Source organism: Netta rufina, assembly GCF_964035555.1.
Source record: "Netta rufina genome assembly, chromosome: 2".
Classification (NCBI taxonomy): domain Eukaryota; kingdom Metazoa; phylum Chordata; class Aves; order Anseriformes; family Anatidae; genus Netta; species Netta rufina.
Window position 1 is genome coordinate 43551219 of NC_140124.1, and position 23795 is coordinate 43575013.

A 23795-nucleotide genomic window follows, 5' to 3' on the forward strand; every position below is an offset into this window, starting at 1 on the left:
ATGTCGCACGGGGCGCGGGTCATCCGCACCGGCGTCAGCAGCTCCGGGCCGGCGGCCACATCGCCTCCCGCCGCTTCTTCCAGCGCCTCAGCGAGCTCGGACGGGGAGCTGGTGGACGGCGCCTATTTCCGCTCCTGTGCCGGCATGCTGAAGGTGGCCCAGATGGTACGAAGGCAAGGGTGTGTGTGTGTGGGGGGTGTCGTCGTGCCTCGGCTTGTGGCGAGGTTTTGTGGGGAAGGGGCTGGAAGAGGTGCTGGGCTCGGAGGGGTGGGCGCCGCCGCTGGGACTGACAGCAATTTGGGGGAAGTACGGCTGGAAAGCAGAAATTGAAAGGAGATGGAGCTTCGCGCCATCCAGGTGTGCAGAGGGCTAAGGGATGGGGCAGCTCCTTCTCCCTGCTGGGGCGCACACTGTGTGTTAGTCCCTGAGGTGGTTTGGCTGCTGGATCCCATTGCTGGCACTGGGTAACGATGGGCACCTCACGGAGGTCTATGAACAGTTACCTGCCCTGTTCTCTTCGCTTGGGTTGATCCCAAACCATCGTGAGGATCTGCGGTATCTTTCCAGGGGCCAACGTGGCACGAATGCCATGCTGAGCACAAATCCACACTGCAAGTGAACCTACAGCTAAAACCTGTGCTTTGCTGATTAACTAAAAGGCCATTTTTGATTTCACTTTCACCGCTTTGGGAGGAACGGTGCCTTTTATGGGCTAGAAATACCGAGTCCTCTCTGAGATCCACCCTGCTGCTGCTACACTTCCCCGTTCCTCCTAAAGCTAGCACAGGCACGCATATTTCTGCTGAAGTTTCAGGTTTGGCACACATGCAAAGCGTGTGTGTATGCTTTACATACTCTACATATTTTTATGTAGTGTATGTAAATGTATGTAATAATGCAACACTTATTTTATATCAGGTACTATTCTATCAATGCTGTTCTGTATCAGCTTCATCAGAATTTAAGCTGGTGGTTTTCTGTGGTGGCCTTAAAAGTTAAAATACCATAAACGAGTTCCCAGGAGCAGCTTTACCCTCTTACATTTTTCTGCTTTCCAGCTCGCTTGTAAATAACATCACTAGAAATTAGTTCAGATATCCAAGGAACTTTGGGCAGATGAAACACTTCTGATGTGGTATCATGATAATGTCTTACTCTCAAGCAATTTACTAAGAAACTAAATATTTGTGCTGCAGTGTGTAGAAATAGGCTAGTTTTAGGTGACCTCCTGCACCCAGTAAGACACTTTCCTAAGGCTTTATCTAAAATTTATCTCTTCTCAGAGATTTCTATATCCATGGATGTAGTTCTCCTAGTGAAAAGTGTTCGCAGTATCTGTGTTCGAAAAGAATTCTCTACGGTAAATCTCAAAACATTCCTGGATTAGTTTTAAGGCATCTGGTAGGGCTGTAGTCTTATTAGGAAGGAGAACCATTATGCTGACAGAGGACGAAGATAAGGTCTTTTGGGACAGACATAAAACACGCTTCGTAGCGTACTGGGCTTCTGAATGGCTGTGGCTCTGAAGTGGGAACACTCCAGTTTCTATTTTCTCTTTCTTCCTCAATCCCTTCTACCAAGAAATAACTATGAAAGAGAACAGGAAAGAAACATTAGGATTTCATCATTTATAGTAGTGCTAAGGGCTGTTTGCAGTACCTGTAAGCCAAAAAGTTAACATATATAATTTGATTGCATGTGTATGTGCATGACATTATCTTAATAGATGTCATCAACACGCCAGGGAAATTATACCAGGGAAATAGAAGATAATGTCACAGGTTTTATCCTGCACAAAAGATCTTAACACAAGGCCTAAAACTCAGCAATCTTTGACAAGTTGAAGAGATTGAAAAATAGTGTGTGACCTGTGTGTTTTACATGGCAAGAAGGCAGTCGGAAAGCTGCTTTTCATGCATGAGTATTAATAATAACATTAGTAATTAGTAGGGGCTCCGTTTTCCAAATGCAGTCTGAATTGCTGCTGTGATTTTAACAGGAGGTTATGAAGTTATCTTCAACATCTACCAGACTTCAGCTGCTGTAACTTGAACACAGCTCGATGCTACTGCTGGCAAGCTGTGTAGTGAGACTTTCTTGGTAACTATCTTACTCGGCTTTCGGCAGACCTCAGATGAAGGGTGGAAGTCTTTTGAGGTTTCCTGTGCCCTTAGACACGGCGCTGTGCATGTGTTGTCACTGAGGTGGCTCGGGTGGCATTGTTCGTAGGTTGAAGCAGGTCGGTGTCGGCTGGCTTCCTGGTGGAGCCCTCGTGGGCCTTTTGTGTCTTTCCAGATGAAGTCTGGAGGATGGCAAAGGCACGGTGTTGGGCTAGGTCCTGCTCTCAGTGCGCGTTTGCCAGTGGAGGCTGTAGAGGCATGTGCTCGTGTTGGTCCCTCAGACTTCTCAAACCATTCTCAGCCTGCTCCTTGCTTCTCGACCCTGAGAGGAGCAGAGGAGGCCAGCAGCCTGTGCCTTTCTGGCCCCTCCTGCAAGGTGGGCCAAGCTGGCTGTGACCACAGCTGGGGATGGAGGGAGCTTGTTCCCGGAATAACGCTGCTGTTACGGAGCAGGCAGTGGTTCTGGCGTGGTGAGCCCAGCCTCAGTATGCAGAGTGCTTTAAGCTAAGAGCCTTGCTCGTTCTTCCAGCTCAGTATGAATCAGGAAAGAGTAGTTTCACCAGGCAAAAAAGAACAGAAATCTCAAGACTGGGGAAAAAAATGACAAACGTTGCAAGGTAAAAAAGAATAAACCCAATCAAAGTTGACTTAATGAAATCATTTCAACTTGTTAAAAATGCTAAGGCAATAATAGTTGAAGCTTTTCTGCTGAGTATATATTTTATTTCCAAAGTGTGTCTCGACAAAAGCAATTATATACTTGATATTGGAATGGCCAACAAGGCATCTCTAACTCTGAGCGGCTTTCAAGTTTGCTGAAACTTCCCTGGATTATTCATATGCAGACATACAGTTAAAAATGGTGTTCAAGAGATTATTAATACATCGAAATCTGAAAGATAAAAAGTGTTGGTAGTTAGCTTGTTAAAACCGAGATCCACTTCTCAATGTGTTGGATGATATCAGCCAAATTTATTGGAGAGCTACATTCAGAAGATGTTAAAATATGAAAAGAAAGCACAACCTGCTAGTGGAATTAGGAAATTCCTCATCAAAACCATTGATACAGGAGAAGGGAATGCACAAAAGCAGAAGCTGCTTAGAATGATCTGAGAGCCTCTCAATCCTTCGACTTGTTCTTGAGCCTGAAACATCTTTTGTCTATGGAGCTGATTGAAGTAAATCACCTAATTCTCTGCAGCAGTGTGCTGGGGATGTATAATAATGGTAATAATGCTGTTCAGTCAGAAGAGAGGGATTCTGGTGATATGCAGAGAAGAAATAAGAATAAACAGTAAGAAATTGGACGTTTTTTTTAGCAGCAAAGCTACTGTTTTCAGGAAAGGCCAGAACTGTATCTTGCAGGTGCTAATCGCTGTTGTTCTGCTAGAAGCCCCGGCAAAGGGACTTTGCTTGGCATGCTGGCCAGAGAGAAGGAATTTGTCTAAATCGTAGGTGTCTCCAAAGTAAGCGAGAGCATTTGAGGGAGGAATGCCCGAGCCTACTAATTAAACCCAATCGGTCTAGGAAGCCTTGTTATTTCCACTCTGAGATCGCTGAAACCGGCTGACTTGCCTGGTTGTGTTTTTTCCATGCCTCTGCTCTGGGTGGCCAGTTGAAATTTCTGCCCAGGTATTTGCGTTCGAGCTGGGAGCAAACAGTGAGCTCCCTGTGTGCTGCCGAAGCAGTGCCTGGTGGTAGGCTGGCAGGCTTTTATTTCATGGGACAGAACTTCACAGGCAGCCCCTGTGTGAGGAATTTTCCCTTTCTGCCTCACCGCAGTGCTGCAAAGATGCAGAGTACACCAAGCCAGGGACCTGGGGTAGCTTCCTTGCAACTCTCCTTCACTTTTTTTTCTTTCTGTAGGAGTTTTTAGGGAACAGTGCAGCCACAGAGACTATTGTCAGCAAGAGCAAGTGCCTGGGATATAATGGCAGGAGCTACATGAGCCTGAATTGGTTCCACGTGCTTCAAACCACAAGCTAAGAATTTAGTCCTTTTCTTTTCTTTTTCTTTTATTTCTTTTTCCTTTTTTTTTTCTTTTCCTTTTGTTACAGGGAGGTTTAATTACCAGATTACTGTTTACTTTCTTTTTTTTTTTTTTTTTTTTTTCAGCAAAAAAGATATTAGTGATTTTTCTCGATTTTAAACTGTTCCAGAAGGCCAAAAAGTCAGCTCCAGTCCATTTCGTAGAAAGGCAATGCGGTTACTGTTAGGAAATCTGTGATCCAAAGGTGTCAGTGACTGTTTGATTTGTATCCCAGAAGAGGCTTCCCAAGAGCACAGAGTGGGAGCTCCCATCCATTAGGATTCCTTGCGAAACCTTCATTAGGAACTTTATTGCACGTAGTCCTCTTGGTACAGACATGACTGAACAAGGGCGAGCAGGCGCAGCTTCTGAAACAATAACAACAACAACAACAAAAAGTAACAGGAAATGAAGCCTAGAAGTTTACCACATCACCTGAGCCCTGTTCAGCACGCTTGAAAGAGCAGAGTGAAGTATTGGCAGCAGTTTCCTGACATGTATGTTTAACAGGAAGCTAGATTTGCAGTAGCAATTAAAATCTTAATCAGGTATATGTGGTGTCCTGGAGTGTTAGATGTGAAAAGCGGATTCTTCCTGCTGTTGCTTTACTTTATGAAGTGCAAGGGGGTTATATCTGCTCTCTGGGGAGGCAGCGTCCCTTTGTGGACATCCGCCTCTCCAGCCACAGAGAGCAGGAACCAGTGGATCAGCTCTTCCTCGAGTACTGTGTTCAGTTTTGGGCCCCTCGCTACAAGAAGGACATCGAGGTGCTTGAGCGGGTGCAGAGAAGGGCAACGAAGCTGGTGAGGGGTCTGGAGAACAAGTCCTACGAGGAGCAGCTGAGGGAGCTGGGCTTGTTCAGCCTGGGGAAGAGGAGGCTCAGGGGCGACCCCAGAGGCTCAGTGAGGGCAGCGTTCCTGGCCACGCGAATGTCAGGTATCAGCCCTGCATTACCTGGGCGAGGTGGTATCGTCCCCAAAAGCCAGACAGCGTTCGGCCACTATGAGTAAGTGTTTCCTCTGCTCCCTCCCAGGGGAGTCCTTGCGAGGCACTCACTCGGCCCTGCGGCTCGTTGCCTCCTTCGTGCTCTCGTCACATCGTGTGTGCCGTGGGCTGGCCCTCCTGTTTTGTGGTCAGGGGTAAATATACGGCAGCCAGAAATTGCTGCTTTCAGTACACAGAGACGAAACTTCAAAATTGCTGTGATTTTCTTTCCCCCACCTGGTACGCTTCTTTTTTGCATAACTTGGGCTCTTAAGGTGATTACAAGATTGAGAAGCTGCTTCAAGAGGAATTTACTTGGAATGTTCTTGGTAATGGTGTGGCGTGTTTTTTTTTTTTTTCCAATGCTGTTTCTGAGAAACATCAAGAGAGAAGCAATCACAGCTGGGAGAAAAATGTGCTCTTAACCTGAGATGACCAGCAGGCACTGCAGAACTACAGAAAGGCCCAGCATACATTCCTGCAAGTCTGTAATCACACCCACCCTGGGACTGGAAGGCCACTTGAAGAAGTCTCTCATCTACAAGGCAAAAACACGATCCCACACAATCCCCACACACTCCAGTGGTGGGGTTTTTCCTGATTAAACAATTAGGATGTGCCAACACATCTAACAACGTGGACTTCAGAGAGGTAAACAGCCCTCCTGTCACCTGAGGAGCCCATTGCCACGGCAAACAAAGCCTTTGCTGAGCTGACAGCTACAAACTTTTCAACTGCTGTCTGTGCGACTGCCAGATGTCAGCGTGGTGTTCTCTGGGGCAGGGAGAAGAGCTCGCAGGTGTTAACTGCAGGAGATGGGAATCAGCCAAGCAATAAATGCCTCAAACAACAGCAGGTCGTGTTGTCAGCAGCATCGGCAAGGGCAGGGGCCGAACAGCTTGCTTGCTGAGGGCTAGCAGGCACGGAGGCTTTCCTGAGCGGTTTGCAGGGTGCTCTTTGTTTCAGCTTTCAGGAAAATGAGGAAAACATTTCAGCTTTTCAGGAAAATGACCTCTTTTGATAGATCCGCGGGGAGTTTGTTGCCAGGAGGTCCTGGCTTTGTGTTACACCTTCCCATCGGGTTTAGAGTAGGTGTGTGCTGCTGGATATGCATCAAAAGGGAAACTTCGTGGTTTGTCGAGTGGAGTTTGTGGGTTTTTTTCACACTGCGTGCCTCGGGCTTCGAGCAGCCAGCCCGTCTGAGCCAGGCTTGGCTGGGCAGCCAGCGTGGGCTCCTGCTCTGTGGGTGGTGCTGCCATGCATCGGTGCTGTAGCCGCCTTCAGACAGCCATGACCTTTGTGTGCAAGAGCTCTGTAGCTCACAAGTCAGGATCAAGCTCCTATATCATGTCTTACTTATGGTATAGGACTTCAAACAACTCAATATATGCTATGTATGGCTCAGAGAACTGGTTTCAGAGGTGCCTTGCTCCTCCACTGTTAATAGATGGGCAAGCTGTGAGCTGGCTTCGTCCTGAAGAGGACCTTCAGGCTTTGTCTTCCTCCCAGCACCGTGTGCTGGCGGAGCAGGCAGCTCGGAGGATTGCTGCAGGGAGCTGGCTGAGCTGGCAGAGGTGGGATCGACGCCTTGCTCACACTGGGACGTGCACAATCAGCACCTAACTGCTGCTGGTCGTCACGAAGATTTGCCCTTTTGGTAATCGTGGCTGACATCCTGCAACCAGGGCTCATTAATAATGTCATTGACACGCTGCTTCTGTGATTACCCCGCGTCCTCTTCTACCACCGAGGCCTCTTCCTGAACAGATAGATAACTTCTTTTTGGTAGATAAAGAATGCCACTTGCTTGTCCTTTATCTGAGTCTTCGAGGGTCTGAATAAGATAATTTTGCCTCCTTCTCACCCTCCCACTGTTTTTATCTTCAATAAATAGCCCGTGGATGGCAGCGCACAAGAGAAGGTGCTTATCAGAGGTCAGGCAGCCTCCGTATTTTTGCAAACCAGCCAGACAAGAAGGAAATCTGCCCAGACACAGGGGCTGAGAGATCGCTGCGCGACCAAAGACTGACTGCTTCACAGAGCCATGCACTCGAGGGCTGCTGATTTCATCCGTCATTAGTGAAGTTTTAAGTGGGCTGGCTTCTTTATCTCTTTTTTTCTCTTGTTAGTGGGGGTTCGGCTGTTACAGCCGCACTTCCAGCACCACTTTTCTGGAGAAAGAAAATCTTGATTGCAGCATCGGCCAGCTTTGTTGCTTAAATTAGCTGAACCAGTCTTGCACGAATTACGCTTGTAACCTTGGCCTGAGCTCCGCTCGTCTTTCTGTTTTGGGAAGCTGCTCAAAAAAAAAAAGCGTTTGGTTCTGTCCAGAAATACGTAATGAATAATAAAGGTGTTGCTTCACTGCCTTGAGGTGTAACTTCTGGAAACGCACGGTGACAGTACAGCTGCAGTCAGTGACATTTCTGCTCGGTGTGGGACACCTAAACAGGGCCTGGTTATCCTGCCTGGCACGCCTAGAACGGAAAATTCCACTTAGTATCTTGGCTGGTGTCACAAGCTGGAAACTTTGACTTTCTTTTTTCATTCAAATAAAAGAAGCATTTAGCTCTTATTATGTTGTGTTGTGTTTTTTTTTTTAAAAATGCTGTAATAAAACTTCAAGTGAGTCACTGCTGTCCCTTGCTCCAGATCTGTAGGCACACAGCTGTTGTACATTTGCTCACACTAGAACTTGGGTAAATGTTAAGAGAGTGGAAATCAGCTGGTTTTTATCAGTTTCGTGGATAATACTCAGGGTCCTCCTGTTCTTAGATTCAGGAAGAGGGAGGATTGGAGCAGTGCAGTGGTTCATTAGTACATTGGTGAAGCTCTCCTTTCAATTTTGTTCACAGCATCCAGGCAAAAAATGCTGTTTCTGTCTTCCAGAGGGTTAAATTATCAAAGAAGGATGGAAAGGAACAGCACTTTCCTGTGTTTCAGATGCTGCCAACTGCAAGCTGGAGACTGGTAAACCAGAGCTGCTGCCTGCAGTGTTTGTATGGGCCTCGTACCACGCCGAGCCCTGTCCCATGACGCTTTTCCCCTAACAGTGCTCTGAGATGATGCCTTGTTTGCCTCTCCACCTGCTTTTTAAATGGTGCTTTGGCTAGTGGGCATCCGAGGCTTGTATTTCTGGCAGTGCCACCCAGAAAGAGCATCCTTGTGTCCCCCTCTCCCAGCTGCTTGTGCCGCTCCCTCTGGCACCATTGTTCTGACATGGGCAGCGCTGCTGCACTAATTATAGAACAGACAGCAGCTGGAAAAATAACTCACACAGGGAAGGATATGCAGATGGACAGACAGAATCACTCTGTTGCTGTGTCAGTTCCCTGATTCCCTTCAACCCCGTAATACTTCGTGCAGTTTTTGACTTTTTTTTTTGGACAGTTTTGGCTTAAATGCATCAAGCCGAACCTCTCCGCTGGAAATATTTTGTTATGCAGTTGCAGCGCGTGGCCTGATGCAAGGCAGCAGGGAAGACAGCTGGAATACATTAGAAGTGGGACTTGTTGTTCGTTCTCATGTGAATGGGGAAATCAGGATGCTGGGTACCTGGAGGCAGTTTTGCTTCCTATCTACCTTATCTTTCTTATATATATATAAAAAACCACGCTATTTTTCATAGCTAAAGGTCACACGGCAGGACAGCAGGCTCAGCCTATCGGTGCAGGATACACCCTTGGGATTTGCAAGATCCACCTTCGGATCCCTGCTGCAGTGAAGGTTTTTAACACTCCCCCTGGTGCTGCTGCAGCAGCTGAAGTGCCAGGCAGGGAGAGCCACCTGCAGCGGGTTGACCCCAGCACCCACCCTGGCTCTCACACTCCCCTCTCCTGTAGGGTTGGGAATTAAATAGAAGCAAGGCAAGAGGCCTCGTGGATCGAGGTAATGACAGTTTTATAAGGGAAGCAGGTGCTGTGCGTGCAAGCAAAGCAAAAAGAGGGATTCCTTCACTGCTGCCCATCGCGGGACACCCAGGAGCTGCCTGGAAAGCAGGCTCTCGGCATTTCTGAGGGATACTTGGTCACGGTCATTAATGGGATTGTGAAAGAGCAGCTGGGTACAGGCCGGGGATAATTTGGGGGAAAAAACAGTCAGGAATGGTCAAGGGATGAGTAGTGGCCTTGCCTTTACAGGTCATGTTTCCAGGTGGAAAACAGGAGTTTACTGGGGATGTCTTCTGGATGTTTGGGTTTTTTTTTTGCGACGCGTGATATCAGTCTACTCTAAGTAAGTAAGTGATAGTAAGTGAAATGGCAACTAACCAACCCAAAAGCAACCCCCAAAAGACCAGCCTTTTCCTACTCTTTTACTTGTTCTGTGACGCTCTGCTTGATTGCTGTAGGGTTATTCCCACAGATTTTTACATTCACATTTGTCTGCTACATCAGTGGTCAGCTGGTGGGATTTTTGCCTCGTTTTCCATGTCTGAGGTGTTCTGAAGGTGCAGAGCTTTAGCACAAGTCTTTACTAGGATGTGAAGGAACGGCACAAAGCTGGGCCAGGGGAGGTTGAGGAAGAATTTCTTAACATGAGGGTGGTCAAACACTAGGACTGACATTCAACTCCTCCCATCTGTCAGTGTGTGTGTGTGGAAATGTCTTTAACGCTCAGAGCATCAGGCTTTCCTTTGTAGCCTCTTGTTGTCAATAGTGGAGATCGAGGTGGATTTATATTTGTGCAGGTAGCTGGTCTGAAGAAAATTTAGTTCTCTCCAAATGTTACGAAAGAATTAAGCATTGGTGATAAAATCAGAGCATTATTTATTACGTCTATTAAAGCAGGACAGTAGAAAAGGACCGTATAAAGCACTCGCCCAGATTTATTCTTGGGTTATAAAATCGTTCTGTGGTCAGATAAACTGCAGCCTCCTACCACCGGCTCAGAAAATGCTCAGAGGTGCCAGCCAGCATAAAGGGAGGGATGTGGAGGGCACAGCCTTTCGTACCTTATGGTTCCCTCAGGGCACTGGGGAGGAAAGCAGTATCTGTAAGCTCTTCATTTCTGCCTGCCCTTTCCTTGCAGCAGGCGATTTGAGCTTGCAGGGTTGGTCCAGGTTCTTCTGTCTTTGCCGATACAGTCCAGCACCTTTTTTTTTTATTATTATTATTTATTTGTGCAGGGGAGTTCAGCCTATTAATCCTGAGATGCAATCTCTTCCTAATACAAAGGCGTGACTTCTCTCCTTCCCTTTCTGTTGAGTTTTCCAGCAGTGGAAGGATGACTTCCTTGAAGTCCTGCTACACATTTTCCTTGCTTTTTACTGAGCGTGACGAATGGCCGATGGACTTTAGGTGCTCGTTACTCCATTCTTTGACAGGGACAAGAAGAATCTGGGAGAAAAACAGAGCACGTTTTTAAAGAATAACAGCATTGCTGGGAAACACTTCAAGCGGCGTTTTATAGCACGAGGAGAGAGAATTTATGACTCTTGTCCAGTCCTCCCCTCTCCTCTCCTCTCCTCTCCTGCCAGAGGGATGCAGGAGGAAGGTGTGGGCATCCTTAGAGGTGATCCTTCCCCTCTGCTGAGCACCGGTGAGGCCACCCCTGGAGTGCTGTGTCCAGTTCTGGGCTCCCCAGTACAAGAGAGACCTGGAGCTACTGCAAGAGTCCAGCACAGGGCCACGAAGGTGATTAAAGGACTGCAGCATCCTTCACACGAGGAGCGGCTGAGAGAGATGGAGCTGCTCAGCCTGGAGGAGAGGCGGGTCAGGGGTTCTCATCGATGTGTGTGAGCTGGTTCAAATCAGGGTGGTGTTTAGGCTTGGGAACTTTTGTCAGTGCTATTCAAGAGCCAGCATCTTCCGCAGGCACGTTGCTGAGGAGAGGACTGACTTGTCTCCAGCTCAAAATAGAGAAGGGAATGTGGGCTCGTCCTATCTCTCTGTCACAGTGTCTGTTCTCTCTGGTGAGGTGTTGAGTGCCTCCTGGCAGTTGCTGACTGCCTTCAGCTCACGTTGGCTTCACTGAGAGAGAGTTGCTGAAATATCCCAGTGTTCCTAAACATTCCTCATGGCTTACTTCAAATATCTGCTCCAGCAGAAAGTCAACTTTAAGCTGATCAACTTTGGTGAAACGGGGTAAATACGGGACTTAATTTAAACCCAAAAATCGCCCCTTGGAGTTGACTGATGCATATGCTCTTTGTGTTGCTTTTCAGAAACCAGAAAGCACGTAAATCCTAGTCTCCTGCAGCGTGTCCCTCACCCCTTGTGGACTGCAGCTCTGGAGCCTGGTCCCGTTTTGTGGAAAGCACCGAAATTTTCCAACGAGACTTAGCATCGTTTGACCTGTGCTTCTGGTCTGGCTGGCTGTGGGTCACAGCCTGCAGCCTTCACAACCTGTGAAATACGATATTGAAATGGAATTGGCAATGCCCTGAATTTTTTTTGTGCCTCAGTTTTTTATTTCCAAGCTGTATTAACCTGCTGCCCCGAGCACAGATACATAAAGGACATTCATAACACTTGATCATTTTATTACTTTGCCATTCATTTTTCTCTCTGTCCCCTTATATATTTATGTCTGTGCCACAACCTGAATTCTGATGGATGTTTAACTGTATCTCAGACGGTTGCATATTAATCTTTTTATTGCTCGATTCCAAGTTTTCTGGGAACAGGAGTTACACGAAAAAATAGATACAGCCATTGCCTGCTCTATCATCATATATTCGTGGCATAGCATCGTCAACTCTGCTATCTGGTGGTGGAACTTCGATATTTGTCACTTTTAAAGGAGGGAGAATATGCTGTGGCTCTGTTTGCTGCACTGGCTGCTATTCTTTTTAATGATTGAGTTTGAGGCACACCTGAAAGCAGCAAAGGGGGAATCTGTGCCAATTGTTTTTGGGAAGTGCACTTGGAGTGGAGAGCCTGGTTGCTCAAATCCAAGCTTCCACCTTGTTCTTGGGAGCTGAACAGCTTCTTCACAGGCCGTTTGGTACCTTGGATCTTCTTACTTTGGAGGAATATAACACCTCAGGTGAATTTTCTGATCTTCTTGTTAGATGGCTCACATTCGTCTTTCTGCTTGTTCTGAAATTTTTAGACCTTCTGTCTAAAGGAAGAAAAAAAACCCACACTTTTGTGCTTCACCTTCAGAAGCTGAAAGAACCAGCTCTGTTAAAGCAAGGCTCACCAGTGCTTCTTGTTATTTGGCTGGTGGTTGTACTTCAAGGCCTCCGTCCTTCTTATCCTTTGTACACGGTACAAAAGCTGCTAAAGGTAATGGTTCAAGCGTGCAATGAGCCAGTAGGCAGATCTAACATTTCTCTGAATAGCTTTTTTCTTGATTTTTACAGTGTAATTGAAGCTGATAACTGGTTGTTGTGAGAGCACCTGAATCAGGGAGGCCTACCAGTACACGATGGGGCCTGGAGTCAGGGTGGTAAGGAGAGGAAGACAAAGGCTGCTCATGAAAATAGATAGGGCAAAGCTTCATCAAAATGATCTCAGAACTAAAGAACTTGGCCAAAAGTCTTTAAACAGTGGAGAGCATTGCTTTGGTGTCTTCTGAGAAACGTAACGCCTCAGAAACCTCCACCGTGCACAAAATACAGGACTTTGTGCATTCAGGAGTAGCCAGTGGCCACGCTGTGAGACCTGGACTGAGGGGCAGAGAGCAGGCATGGTGCAGGCAGGGTTACGTGCTTGGGAAGGGGAGCACACCTGGGAAGAAAGGAACAGGAGGGTGCGTGTGTTTAGCCTGTCCACTTCCAACTGAGCAGGTGAAGTTCAAAGATGCAGCAGGAAGAATCTGAGCTATGTTGTTTGGGTGCTGGGTGTTGTTTTTTTTCCCTTTTAATCTAGTTAAATTACTCTGCTAATGGATGCAGCTTAGGTTAGGGGGTTGAAAGCTGGTTGTGCACAGAAGTGTGGTGCAGTAGTGAAGAGCAGGCTTCCTCAGAAAGTTTTTTCATGTCGTGGAGAAACTCTTAAAGTGTGAATCATGACTGCTCCTGGCTGAGCCCGGATGAACTGAAAATTACAATGGCTGAAAACACTCCTTGCCAAAGTCTGTAATAACAAAACATTTGGGTATAACCTGGGTAGATTTGTTTTTATCACCCAGTTTATCTGCGTTGGTGCAACCTGCAAGATCAGTAAAATAAATGAGTAGCTTTAGATTAAAAAAATAAAGAGATCTCTTGTCCTTTTCAAGCCTACAGCTGACAGAAGGTGTACATTAATGCGTTGTGGTTTCATGTAACCCTGTTAGCATATCAAAGCTTTTCAATGACGGTGTCGGGTATGGGGTGAATTAATCAGTTCCTCCAAAGTTTGTATTATTTCTTGTGGTACGACCTTGCAGCCTGCTAATACTCCTCCTGCATAGGTGGTAAAAAAAAAAAGAAAAGGAAGGGTGTAATTGTTAGTTCATTTTGAGCCCTGCCTTACGATTTTGTGTGGGAAATCTCACGAAATAGAAGTAAAGATACGTGTTTGTGGGTTCATTTTTACAGCATTTGGTGATTTTGACTGCACTGAGCAATCCACACCCTTCTGAAAGTCCACGCGGTTAAGGTCCTTCAGCTGCTGCTGCAACTCCTGGCTGTCAGTGCCTCTGCTCTATCTGAGGCCTCTTGTTTTGTACACGGAGACTTCTTCAGGTTGGATTCTTCAGGCTGAGACTGCTGCCTTCCTTCTAGCAGTTGGCTCTCTTCCCACTCTTAGTGGTTGCTTTAGTGGATTTAACTGCAAGTTTTAAAAGATTATTTTCGTGCTTGGTACTTTGTCCTCCATTTCGCTGGGACCATGCAGTTGACTTTGGATGTTTGTCTTCTGTTTCTAAATGACATTTTGGTGTGTTTGAAACCATCTTATTGGCCACTCTAAAAACCTTTAACGTGCTTTTTGTCTTTCAGATCTCGCTGCTGGTTGCATTCATCAGCGTAAACAATTCTCAGTGGACGAATTACAGTGCATACAGCTACTTCCAGATTGTCGCCATGTGCGACTTGGTTATGGTTTTGTTCTTCTACATCATCCACATTTTCAGAGTCTACAGGATGCTCACTTGTGTCAGCTGGCCCCTTGCGGTAAGTCTGTAAGGCAGTCTGCGTGCCTTGCTTCTCTTGTGGGTTGATGTCTAGATTATACAGTTTGTTTTCTTGTGCTGCCACACGTCGATAGGCTCTCTTTCATGGACAAATCCTTTAGCTGCTTTTGGCGTTAGTATGCAGTTCAGCAGACACAGTAATTCTTTTAGCTGGCCTGGATTGGCTCCTGCTCTCCTTTACACAGATAGAAATCAAGATTTCCTCCAGGGAAGGCAATGGTGTGATTCTGACCCAACTGAAAAGAAGCCTCAGCAGGTGGGCCCTAACTCAGGTCATTTATAGTAGCTATGTGGCTGTTAGAGAACCAAATCGTTGCATTAGAATGGATGTGCTACATCCTGTCCCAAAATAAAGTCTGTGTGTGCTATTTAAGTCAAATTTGACTCTTTTTGGTAGGGTTGGAGGTAACTTTAAACAATAGCAAAGAATGGGAGCCTCAGCCTGACTGCTGTAGCCTGGCCATTCCTAGGATATCCTGCAGGAAGTTTCTGCCTCGTTCCCCCGTTTCCCCTGCACATCCATCTCTCCTGACCTAGCAGAGAACTAACGAGCAGCACAGAAAATGAGAGACCTGAACTTCCTCGGCAGCTTTGATCAGGTCAGCTAGCAGAAGAGTCCTGCGTCCTGGTGTGGGATCACAGGTTTTAATAAGCTCTTACAAACGTCTCTCGGATGCATAGTGGCGTGTCAGTCCCACAGCAAAAGAGCCGGTGGGGTGGAAAATGCCAACCAGGAGAGATGTAGGGCACATTTTGAAATTCAATAAGCAGTTGGATGGCTTTTAATAGAAACTACAGTAAGTAATTTACAGATCTGAGATAACAGTTTATCCAGCCAGCCACTTCTAACCAGAGAGAAAAAAAATTCTTTTTAATTGAATAATGTGGGTAGACTTGCAACACTTCTTAAAAATGCGTGCCTCCATTATCTGTCTCCAGAAAGCACTTCTGTCTTTATCTAGAGGCAGTACAAATTCCAAGATAAATACAAATGAAAGAAGCTGCTAAGTGACAGTTTTGCCAAGCACCACTTGCTGTGTGCACTGCTGTCATAGAACTGTGCCGTTTGGATCTTTGCAAACCCTGCTTTTTGGTTTTGTTGCGATTGTTCATTCCAAAATGTGAGTTTAAGGCACTGCAGACTGTGGCTGCTCAGCCCCCGATAGGTTTAACGGGATGGGATGCTTATACATTGCTGCTCTTTTCCAACCACTTTCCTTTTCAGTCAAATATTTAAGTACCTTTAGAACAGAATAGGAAGGCCTGTAAGAGACTTGGGGAAACTAGGATTGGTGTTTGGCCGAGTTTCCTGGCAGGATCTCTTCATTGCAGGGCAGTGACTTGCAATCAGTAAAGTCGAAGTGGTTCGAGAGGTTGCTCTGCACTGACACCTTTTAAAGCTGGAAAGCATTTCTCCAGAGGGGCACTCTTCCAGTCCTGCCAGGAGTTGGTTCTCCGTGTAATTTAGCCTTTGACAATTCATTTACACCTTGGCCCCATCTGTTGGGCTTTTCAATAGTAGTGGCCAGTGTACACTGCTTTACTGGGCGTCTCTGAGGAGGCAATGGCATGCCTGATGCGTTGCAAACTAGCCAGAGGAGCCTCCTCGCAGAAATACTTTATTCTAGCAGGTGGTATGATATGACAGACTATTTCTCTTCTGGGATTTCCTTGAAACTCTATACTCTCTCCTTGTGTTTGAGGAGGAATCTCCCCTCTCCCCTACACATGGCATTTCCTTGGCTCACGCTGGTAACGCAGTGCAAGTAGAGTGAGCAGAAATCCCTCCTGCCCACCCCAAATGGAACAACCCCTGTATGGTGCAGACACACATAAACCTTGCGAGGACTGAAAGTCCAAATCCACAGATGACACCAGTTTACAGCGTGGTAAAATTAACTCCTGGAGTGATACTTGACACATGAGAGAAAGTCTTAAATACAGTGCCTCAGTGCTTTCTCAGGAAAAAAAAACAAAAACCTGCTTCATCATGTGTTACTTACTGCATTAATAAGCTGCAGCCACCCTTACAGACTTGGACTGATTTTCTGGAACCTGATATTGCTTATGAATATCTGTACAGTCGTGCTTTTTGTGGGTTCCCTCCTGTTTCTAGTCGAGGTTGATGGAAGTTGTTAGTGAACTAGCTGACTTTCCGATGAGAAGTAGAAGCATTTGCATTTCCTCTGCCTTCATTGCCATGTCATGTATGTAGACTAGAGAAGTGCCCCCTCAAAACTTCTTCCTTCCTCCAGAACTGTCTCTTTGAGTAATTTGACGCAATAAAGGTAAATGTTTCACCCTCAATAGTGTACCAGTGAGCTGAAGGGACTGGATCCTTACCCAGTAAGTAGATCTTGTTCCAGTGACACTAGCAGACCTGCAGCTCGCCCCTCCCTTTTGAGCGGAAGGTCAGGTATGGCACACTGCCTGACAGCTCACAAGTTGTTTTTTTGTCTCTTTCTTTCTTTTCAAAACTTTTTTTTTTTCATTTTGACTTGTTTTTTTCCCTCTGGCCTCGGGTAACCTCTGCCAACTTGTTTTGATTCTGGTGCGTGTAGAAATACTTTCCTGTTAAGGTTCCCTACTGAAGCAACCTGTGCTTGTCTTTACAGGAGTTTCTTCATTATTTAATTGGTACCATTCTGCTCCTCATTGCATCCATCGTAGCAGCATCGAAGAGTTACAATGTGACTGGCCTTGTGGCTGGAGCGGTAAGGCTGTTTATTAGTCTAGACACTTTTTCATTGCAATGTATATTAACTAGGGCACTAGAAATCTCTTGCTTGTCACTTTGTTTTCTTATTGACTTGCCTTGCTGGTGTCTCAGTTGGTACACTGCCTTCTAGCTGATTTCATTGGATGTTCTGGAATGTAATGCCAGCAAAAAGGTTTCGTTGTGAGACTCCAGAGTCACCACTGAAGTGGGTATTTGGCCTGTCTGTGAGCTGAAACCAAAGGCTCCAGCGTTAACACATGGGGACAAATGTGTTTGAAAGAAGAATAGAAGAATTAAGACAATGCAGGTTTCCCAAATGGCTGTTGGAGCAACTGGGAGCACTTCACCCTAGTCTTTTGCTTCCTCCTGCCCATGTTCAAGATAATTTCTTCTGAGCTAAAACTGACTGTAGTCCCAGGCCTCCTCAGTGGAAGATGCACTCTGTCTCTGTTGGCTGTGTTGGCAAGGGGGCTTTTAGAAGCATGACTTTTGCCTGTGGGCAACAGTATTTTCACAGCAACAGGACTTAAAATGCAACCCCACCAGAATAAATTGCTTTCAGGAACTTGGTTCTGGTGATGTTGTATAGATGAAAATGGACTAGAAGACTTGCCTGAGTTGTTTATTTGGCAGATGGCAGAGAAAGACTTGTTTTAATGGGGTTTGCCAAAAGAATAGAAATTGGAGGTGTTAGAAAAGTATTTTATTTGTTGCAGAATCCTAATGAGAAGTCTGGCAGGTGAGACACTGTTGCTGTCCAGCTTTTTCTCTCCCGTGTATATGATTCTCAGTGTATCTTCCAGACATTGTTTTGTCAAAGCATAAGCTGCTATTATGCTATGGATTATTATTTTTTATTATTGTCATTAAGCATATTGGCAGATTGGAGGAAAACATAACTCCTTTTGGTCTGTTAACATCATAAAATATGTAGGTGAATATACAAGAGTCCGTACATTCATGGAATGTGTGTCATCTAGTGGTAAATATTTGTGGTTTGTTTGTTTGTTTTTCACCCAGACTTTTGGATTCCTAGCTACGATCCTTTGTGTTTTAAGCATCTGGTCATCCTACAAGGTTTCTTGCATTACCCAGTCAACAAGTAAGTATCATGCTTAGTGCCTGCCAGAAATGCTTCCCAAAATGAATATTTATATGTTCCTGTGGCAGCGTCTACCTGGGAGGTTTTATTAACAGCCTGTTGCTTGTTACTCAAAATTCCTCACAAAGCAATGATCCCATACTTTCAGTTAACACGTGTATCACAGCTACTGACAGTTTTTAACAACTAAGCTGTAGAGCAAAATAATTTGCTTCTAGTAAGTAGCAAATGTGTCGGTGTTGTCTCTTCTTCCTCTCCCACCCTCTACAAAACGAAGGTTTCCTGTGTGCTCTTTAATCGAGTGGCTTCATTTGTTTGTGGCAGTGAAAGTGATTCTGGCTTCCTTTTCAAAGATGCAGCTGTATGACTCCTCCGTCTCTGCAAGAGGTCTGCCTTACGAAATAGCATACCAAAGAGGAGCATCCACCATGGAGAAGAAAGCCTGGGTATTTCATTAGAAGCCTGGACAGCCTTTGAAGATCTACTTGAATTCCTATGCAAAACAATGTTGTGAACCAAAGCTGTTTTTTTATCCCCCATCCAAAAAGTTTGCTTTCCCCCCAGAAGAAGTTTATAATGGAGAACCAACTCTTTTCTGAGCTTTACAGAGAAAGACTACGTGTGTCTCTCAAGCTGGGCTGCAGTCATTGCCAGTCATTTGCAATAAGTACTACAAAAAAAGACTGATTTGGAGAGTTGCTTGATTCTCCTTTCAGAGGGATGGAAGAATTGTTTCTAATTTCCTCCATCTGTTTACAGAAGGGAAATCCTGCGAATTCCTACCTGATTTTTTAACTTCCAAGGATGGTTTGTTTAACAAAGGAACTGTTACAAACTGATCTGTGCCTGGATAAGCTGACCCAAGTCTTTGTTACCTCTTCCTACCAGAGCCATGGATTTTTCTAACAGCAGCTCAGCCAGCGTCAAAAAATACAAACTGCAATTTGTATGAATTACTGCAAATACTCTCTTCTAGCCCCAACAGCACATGATGACATTCGGGTTTTTTTGTTCACAAATTTTAAGTTTATCAACAATCAAAAATTATTCTTAAAAGCTTCCCTCTGCCAAATGCAGGGAAATACCTACCCAAGAATAAGCGTTTAATGATTTGTGAGGTCTTTTTCTTTCCTTTTCACAAATATTTGTTGGTGGAATGGACGTTCATAAGACTTGCTGTATGGGAAATTTCTCTTGAATTTCCTAGAAAGGAAAGTACTCTCTTTGGAGGCTAATGGTGTTTATGGAAAGCTCATTGTGAATAGAGCAATCTATCACAATCTGTCTAGTGCCTCTTTCTCCCTCTTTCATGTGGTTTTTCCCTTCCTCTGCCTCTGCTGGGGTCGATATTTTCAGGGGCTCTGCCCAAAGCCTGGACAGAGTTTTGTCCAACCTGACACTGTTGTGAAGCTTTATGTAACTTTGAGGCTGGGACAATGCTGCTACCTTCTTGGCACCTCTGCCCTTTTGCAGTCCATCTCTGATGAGCTGGAAACTCTTTGCAGAAAAAAGGGAAGCGTAGGCTCCTCCTCCTTGGTGCTCTTCCCTTTCACATCTAGCTGTGAAGTAGAGCTGACACGTTTAAGTTGGTCTCTTACGTCAGGACAACTGCATGACAGTGCAGCAGGTTTCTGCAAAAAATAGGATTTTTAGTTTGCCAGGTCCAATCTGGAGGAAGTGTTTTCTGGCCTGCTATGCATTTTTCTATTTGTCTGAAATTCTGCATAAATACTCCTAAGTAATTTAATGATCTGCTTTTAGAAAATGCTTTTTGTGCCCCTTTACAGGTTATCATGCATTGCCATTTGTTGCCACCTTAATTTCTTCTCTCATCCTATCATGTCTTTGGTTGTTTTTTGGTTTTGTTTTTTATTCTTTAACAAAGGAAATTGGCCAACTGCTAAAATTCTAAAAAAAAAAAATAATAATGAGAAATTAAATGGAAATAACTGAGCAGAAAACTTGGAAAGGCAGAAATCCCCCTTCTCATGATACACACAGTTTCTGTGATTACTACTGCTGTTCCTTTTCATAAGTGACTTATTCCTAACAACACAGAGCAGGAAACAATTGGAAAGCACAGAAGTCTACTGTATATGGATGAAGATACCTATATTCACTCCAAGGTAAATTGCTTTGACATTAATGCGGAAGATTATTCAAATAAAACTCTTCACTTTGAGTGAAAATACCAGCAGAAGGTAGCGATATAAATATATGATTGGGGGGGTCTCTTTTTCATTTTGCAACAAAGGTGCCTCATCACCTGCCAATACTGACTTAGCCACAGTTTTTGGAAAACGATCCCCTGGCTTCAATTTGGATTGACAAGATAGCTAGTTAAGGATACAATCTCTTCTGTTCCCCCAAAGGAAAGAGAAGTGCTCTGTTTCTGTTGGTAGCACCTTCATCTCTTGAAAGCAGCACTCAGATGGATAGTAGGCACCTTCTACAAGCTTTCACCTGCCTTGGCAATCCTGTGGGAAGGAGTCTTCAGCTACGCGTGGTGTGAGTGCAGCTGGGCCCGCAGAGCAGCGCTGGCACTGGAGAGAAGCATCTGGGGCTGGAGGCTGGGCTTGCAGTGAAGAAAAGGCTGTTTCCATGTTCTGCTGGGATCGTGTCCCCTCTGCTGACACTACGTGCTCACCCGTTTTCAGCCTCCCACGTCACTCTGTCACTTGCTCCCATGGCGTGGGGGAAACCTTTAGGGGAATTTACAGAATCACAGAATCACAGAATTTCTAGGTTGGAAGAGACCTCAAGGTCATCGAGTCCAACCTCCAACCTAACGCTAACAGCCCTCCACTAAACCATATCCCTAAGCTCTATTTCTTGCAGTCCAACAACCAAAGAACTCCCGGATGATGCAGTGTGGTAGCCCAAAGAATACATTTTGCTCTAAGTGCACTTGTTTGTACTGGATCAAGGGACATCAAGTACAAGTTTGCTTCTGGTTTTGTGCCTTTGAGGCTGGAAAACTGACACTTCTGCTGGCACAGCTTCCTCACTTCTCCCAAATCCTTGTGAAACGTATCCACCAGGAAAAGCACAGCTTTTGGTGGTATCACCAACTCTACCAGCAGGTCTGTGAATGACAGCTCTGTCTGACAAGGACTTTGGCACCTCACTACTGTAGCTCTGCCAGCAGAAGTGTTCTAACTTTCCTTCAGTGTCAACCCGGTTCTGAAATCTCCATCTGTCTGTTACTTTGTCAAATTTGGGATTCCAGCTCTTTATCTAAAAATAAACTGTTTGCTATTTGGATGATAAAATGGCTTTGATAATTGGCTTGTTATCTTGCTCCTTTTTTATTTTTTTCCTTCATTCCTTTGCTGGAGCAGTGTTTTTCTGTCTGGGAGCATCCAAATGTCTCTTACAACTGGAGGACAAAAGCTGTAGAAGCTGCAGGAAAAAAAATATTCCCCTTTTCTTGTGTGTGGATACACTGGTCTCTGACTAGCCCACCAAAAGTTGTCCACCCTCTTCGGTCCCAAGATGAGGGCAGTAGTTCCTCTGAGCCACCACAGGTAGAGTGTGGGGTTCAGTTTCACTGAAAATTAAAATAAAAATTTTGGAGGAAGAAGAGGGGTAGCACAAACTGTTTCATGCTGAATAAAAAGATGGTGACTGAGATAAGCTAGAGAATGACTAATGCCTTTGTGAGGGTAGAAACTGGGAAGGCGAGAAGAGGAAGTGAAACTTTTACACCAAAAAAAAAAGAGGAAGGGGGAGAGGGAAACCCCCGTGGCAGGAGAGTGCCCTCACCCCAGGGCTCTAGGATGTTCTTGAGCAGGGGCCCTGTGCAAGCCTCCTCTTTGGGCTGTGTCAGTTTTCACAGCTGCAGGGTCTGCACCTCGCAAAGGCTGTTCCCTGCTGCTGGGATCAGGCAGCTCCTGGTTTTGGTCCCTGGTCCCAAAACAGTTTGACTGTGCTGCGTGGAAGGAGGTCAGAAAGTCGCGCTGGTGCTTGTTGTCCTCTCCTGGAGAGCTATGGTTATTTTTTTTTCCAGCACAGCAGCTGGAAAACAGGAAAAGCAATAAGAGCTGTTGGCTGCTCCTTCCTATGGCCGTCCCTTCTAGAGGTCACTGATTACCCACAGCTGGCTACTCTAGAGCCTGTTCCCCGTGTCCCCTGGGCCAGCACGCTGCTTTCTCACATGGTAAGTACGTGCTGGTGTTTATTACTAGGGACTGACCCTATATGGTGGGTTCCCACCAGCCTGGAGTTGGAGTCCAAAATGAAAAAAGTCCACAAACAACTGGTGAAGTAGCTTTATGCTCTTTTTGGTTGTCGTTTCTCCTCTGCGCTGATTTATTAGGTTAATAACTTGACAATTTATTAAGTATCACACAAGATCTCATCACCTGCCAGGACCAGCCCCTCTGCAGCACCACAGGAGTTTTCTGCCTCAGGGGTGAGGGAGCTGCCAAGGGATTTCAGCTTTACGTGGAGACAGAATTCAAATACGGAAATCTTTGGTATTGCTCTTCTTTGTTTTTAAAGCTAGGCTTTAAAAAGGCAGTGTGGAGTAGCCAAAGGCTTGATGCTCTGGCTGCTTGTTGTGTGCTGGGACAGCAGTATGAGAGGGAGGGGTAATAACGAGGAGGCTGAGGGCAACCCTGCCTTTTGGGGTGGTGGGGAGTGAGGAGAGCAGAGCTCGAAAAGAAAGCGGAGATGAAACCAAAATTCTGTGGCTCCTTGTTTGAACGAAGTTAAATTCAAGACGCCCTCGGTGTTGTAGATTTCGTATATTGATCTTTAGCTTTTTACAGGTCCAGAGTAACAGCACTGCACAAAGCAACCATTCGAAATTAATGAACTGCAACCTGAAACATTAGCAAACGAGCTGCAGGCCTTCCCTCCTCACTGCAACAGGAGTCAGCCAGCAGTAAGTAACACTGCAAGGGCCCGCTGCTACAAAGCCCACACGTTACTGGGGCTGGCCCTAAAATTATTTTAGCCCTGTCCTGGTGTAGAAGCACTGCCGTGTGCCTCGCCTTCTGAGTCCTTCTTGCCTGTGAGCCCAGAGGGTGTGCCGTGGGCAGCTGAGTGGCAAACCCAGCACCTGGGGAAAAGGGGAGAGCACAGAAGGAAAGGAGTGAAGCGAGTGCCTCATGCTCGGTGTGTTTGCTTGTGCAGAACAGTGTAAGGGTTGTGGTGAAGGAAACACCTGCACGTTTCTGTGGCTGATGAAGGGGCTACCCGAGAGACAAGAATAGCCCAGCGATCGAGGTGGAGCTGGTGTGTGGATGATGTGGGAGGCCAAGCAGAGGGGTGGGACATTCCTATCTGCCGCAGGAGAGTACCACCAAACCGCTAAGAGAGTCATCTCTAAATTCAGTGCCTCTGAAACTTGTTCTGTTCTTCAGTGTTTGCACTGGTGCAGGTAGATCAGCAGCAGACAGGCAGCCCTCTCAGCACAGGAGGAGTTGCAGCAAGGCCCTAGAAACCTTGAGGAAAAACCCAAAACAAAAAAACAGCCCACAGGTGTAGACTTAGAGGCACCTAACCCGTAGGGATAGGAGGACAGACTAGGAAATTGGGTCATCCTGCAGCCTCATTTTTACAGCCCAAGGAGAATAAAAGCACCATGTGTCTTGGAGGATATTTGCATAGGACTGGCCTTAATATCCAGCCATTCTCCCCTGAGTATTCAATGAAGAAAGAGGAGGGCAGAGAATGATTCACAGCAGCCAAGGCTCAAGAGCAGGAGTAAACCTTTCCACTCTGATTCAGATGTGCCTCTTCCTCCACCAGCTACCAGCGTGGAACATCTCA

The 23795-nt window shown here is 45.8% G+C and overlaps 1 protein-coding gene across 2 annotated transcripts; it reads left to right on the top strand.

Annotated features, from left to right (window-relative positions):
* CMTM7 (CKLF like MARVEL transmembrane domain containing 7) lies at positions 1-21193 on the top strand (the record flags this gene model as incomplete). Of its 2 annotated transcripts, XM_084281544.1 has the most annotated exons (5): positions 1-165; positions 14003-14176; positions 16812-16910; positions 17936-18017; positions 18371-21193. In XM_084281544.1, 5 exons carry the CDS (start codon positions 1-3, stop codon positions 18382-18384), a joined length of 534 nt encoding a protein of 177 aa, XP_084137670.1. The 2 variants fall into 2 exon arrangements, with proteins under 2 accessions (XP_084137670.1, XP_084137669.1); XM_084281543.1 differs by lacking the exon at positions 18371-21193 and having other exon boundaries at positions 17936-18034.
* Positions 21194-23795: the final 2602 nt, after the last annotated feature.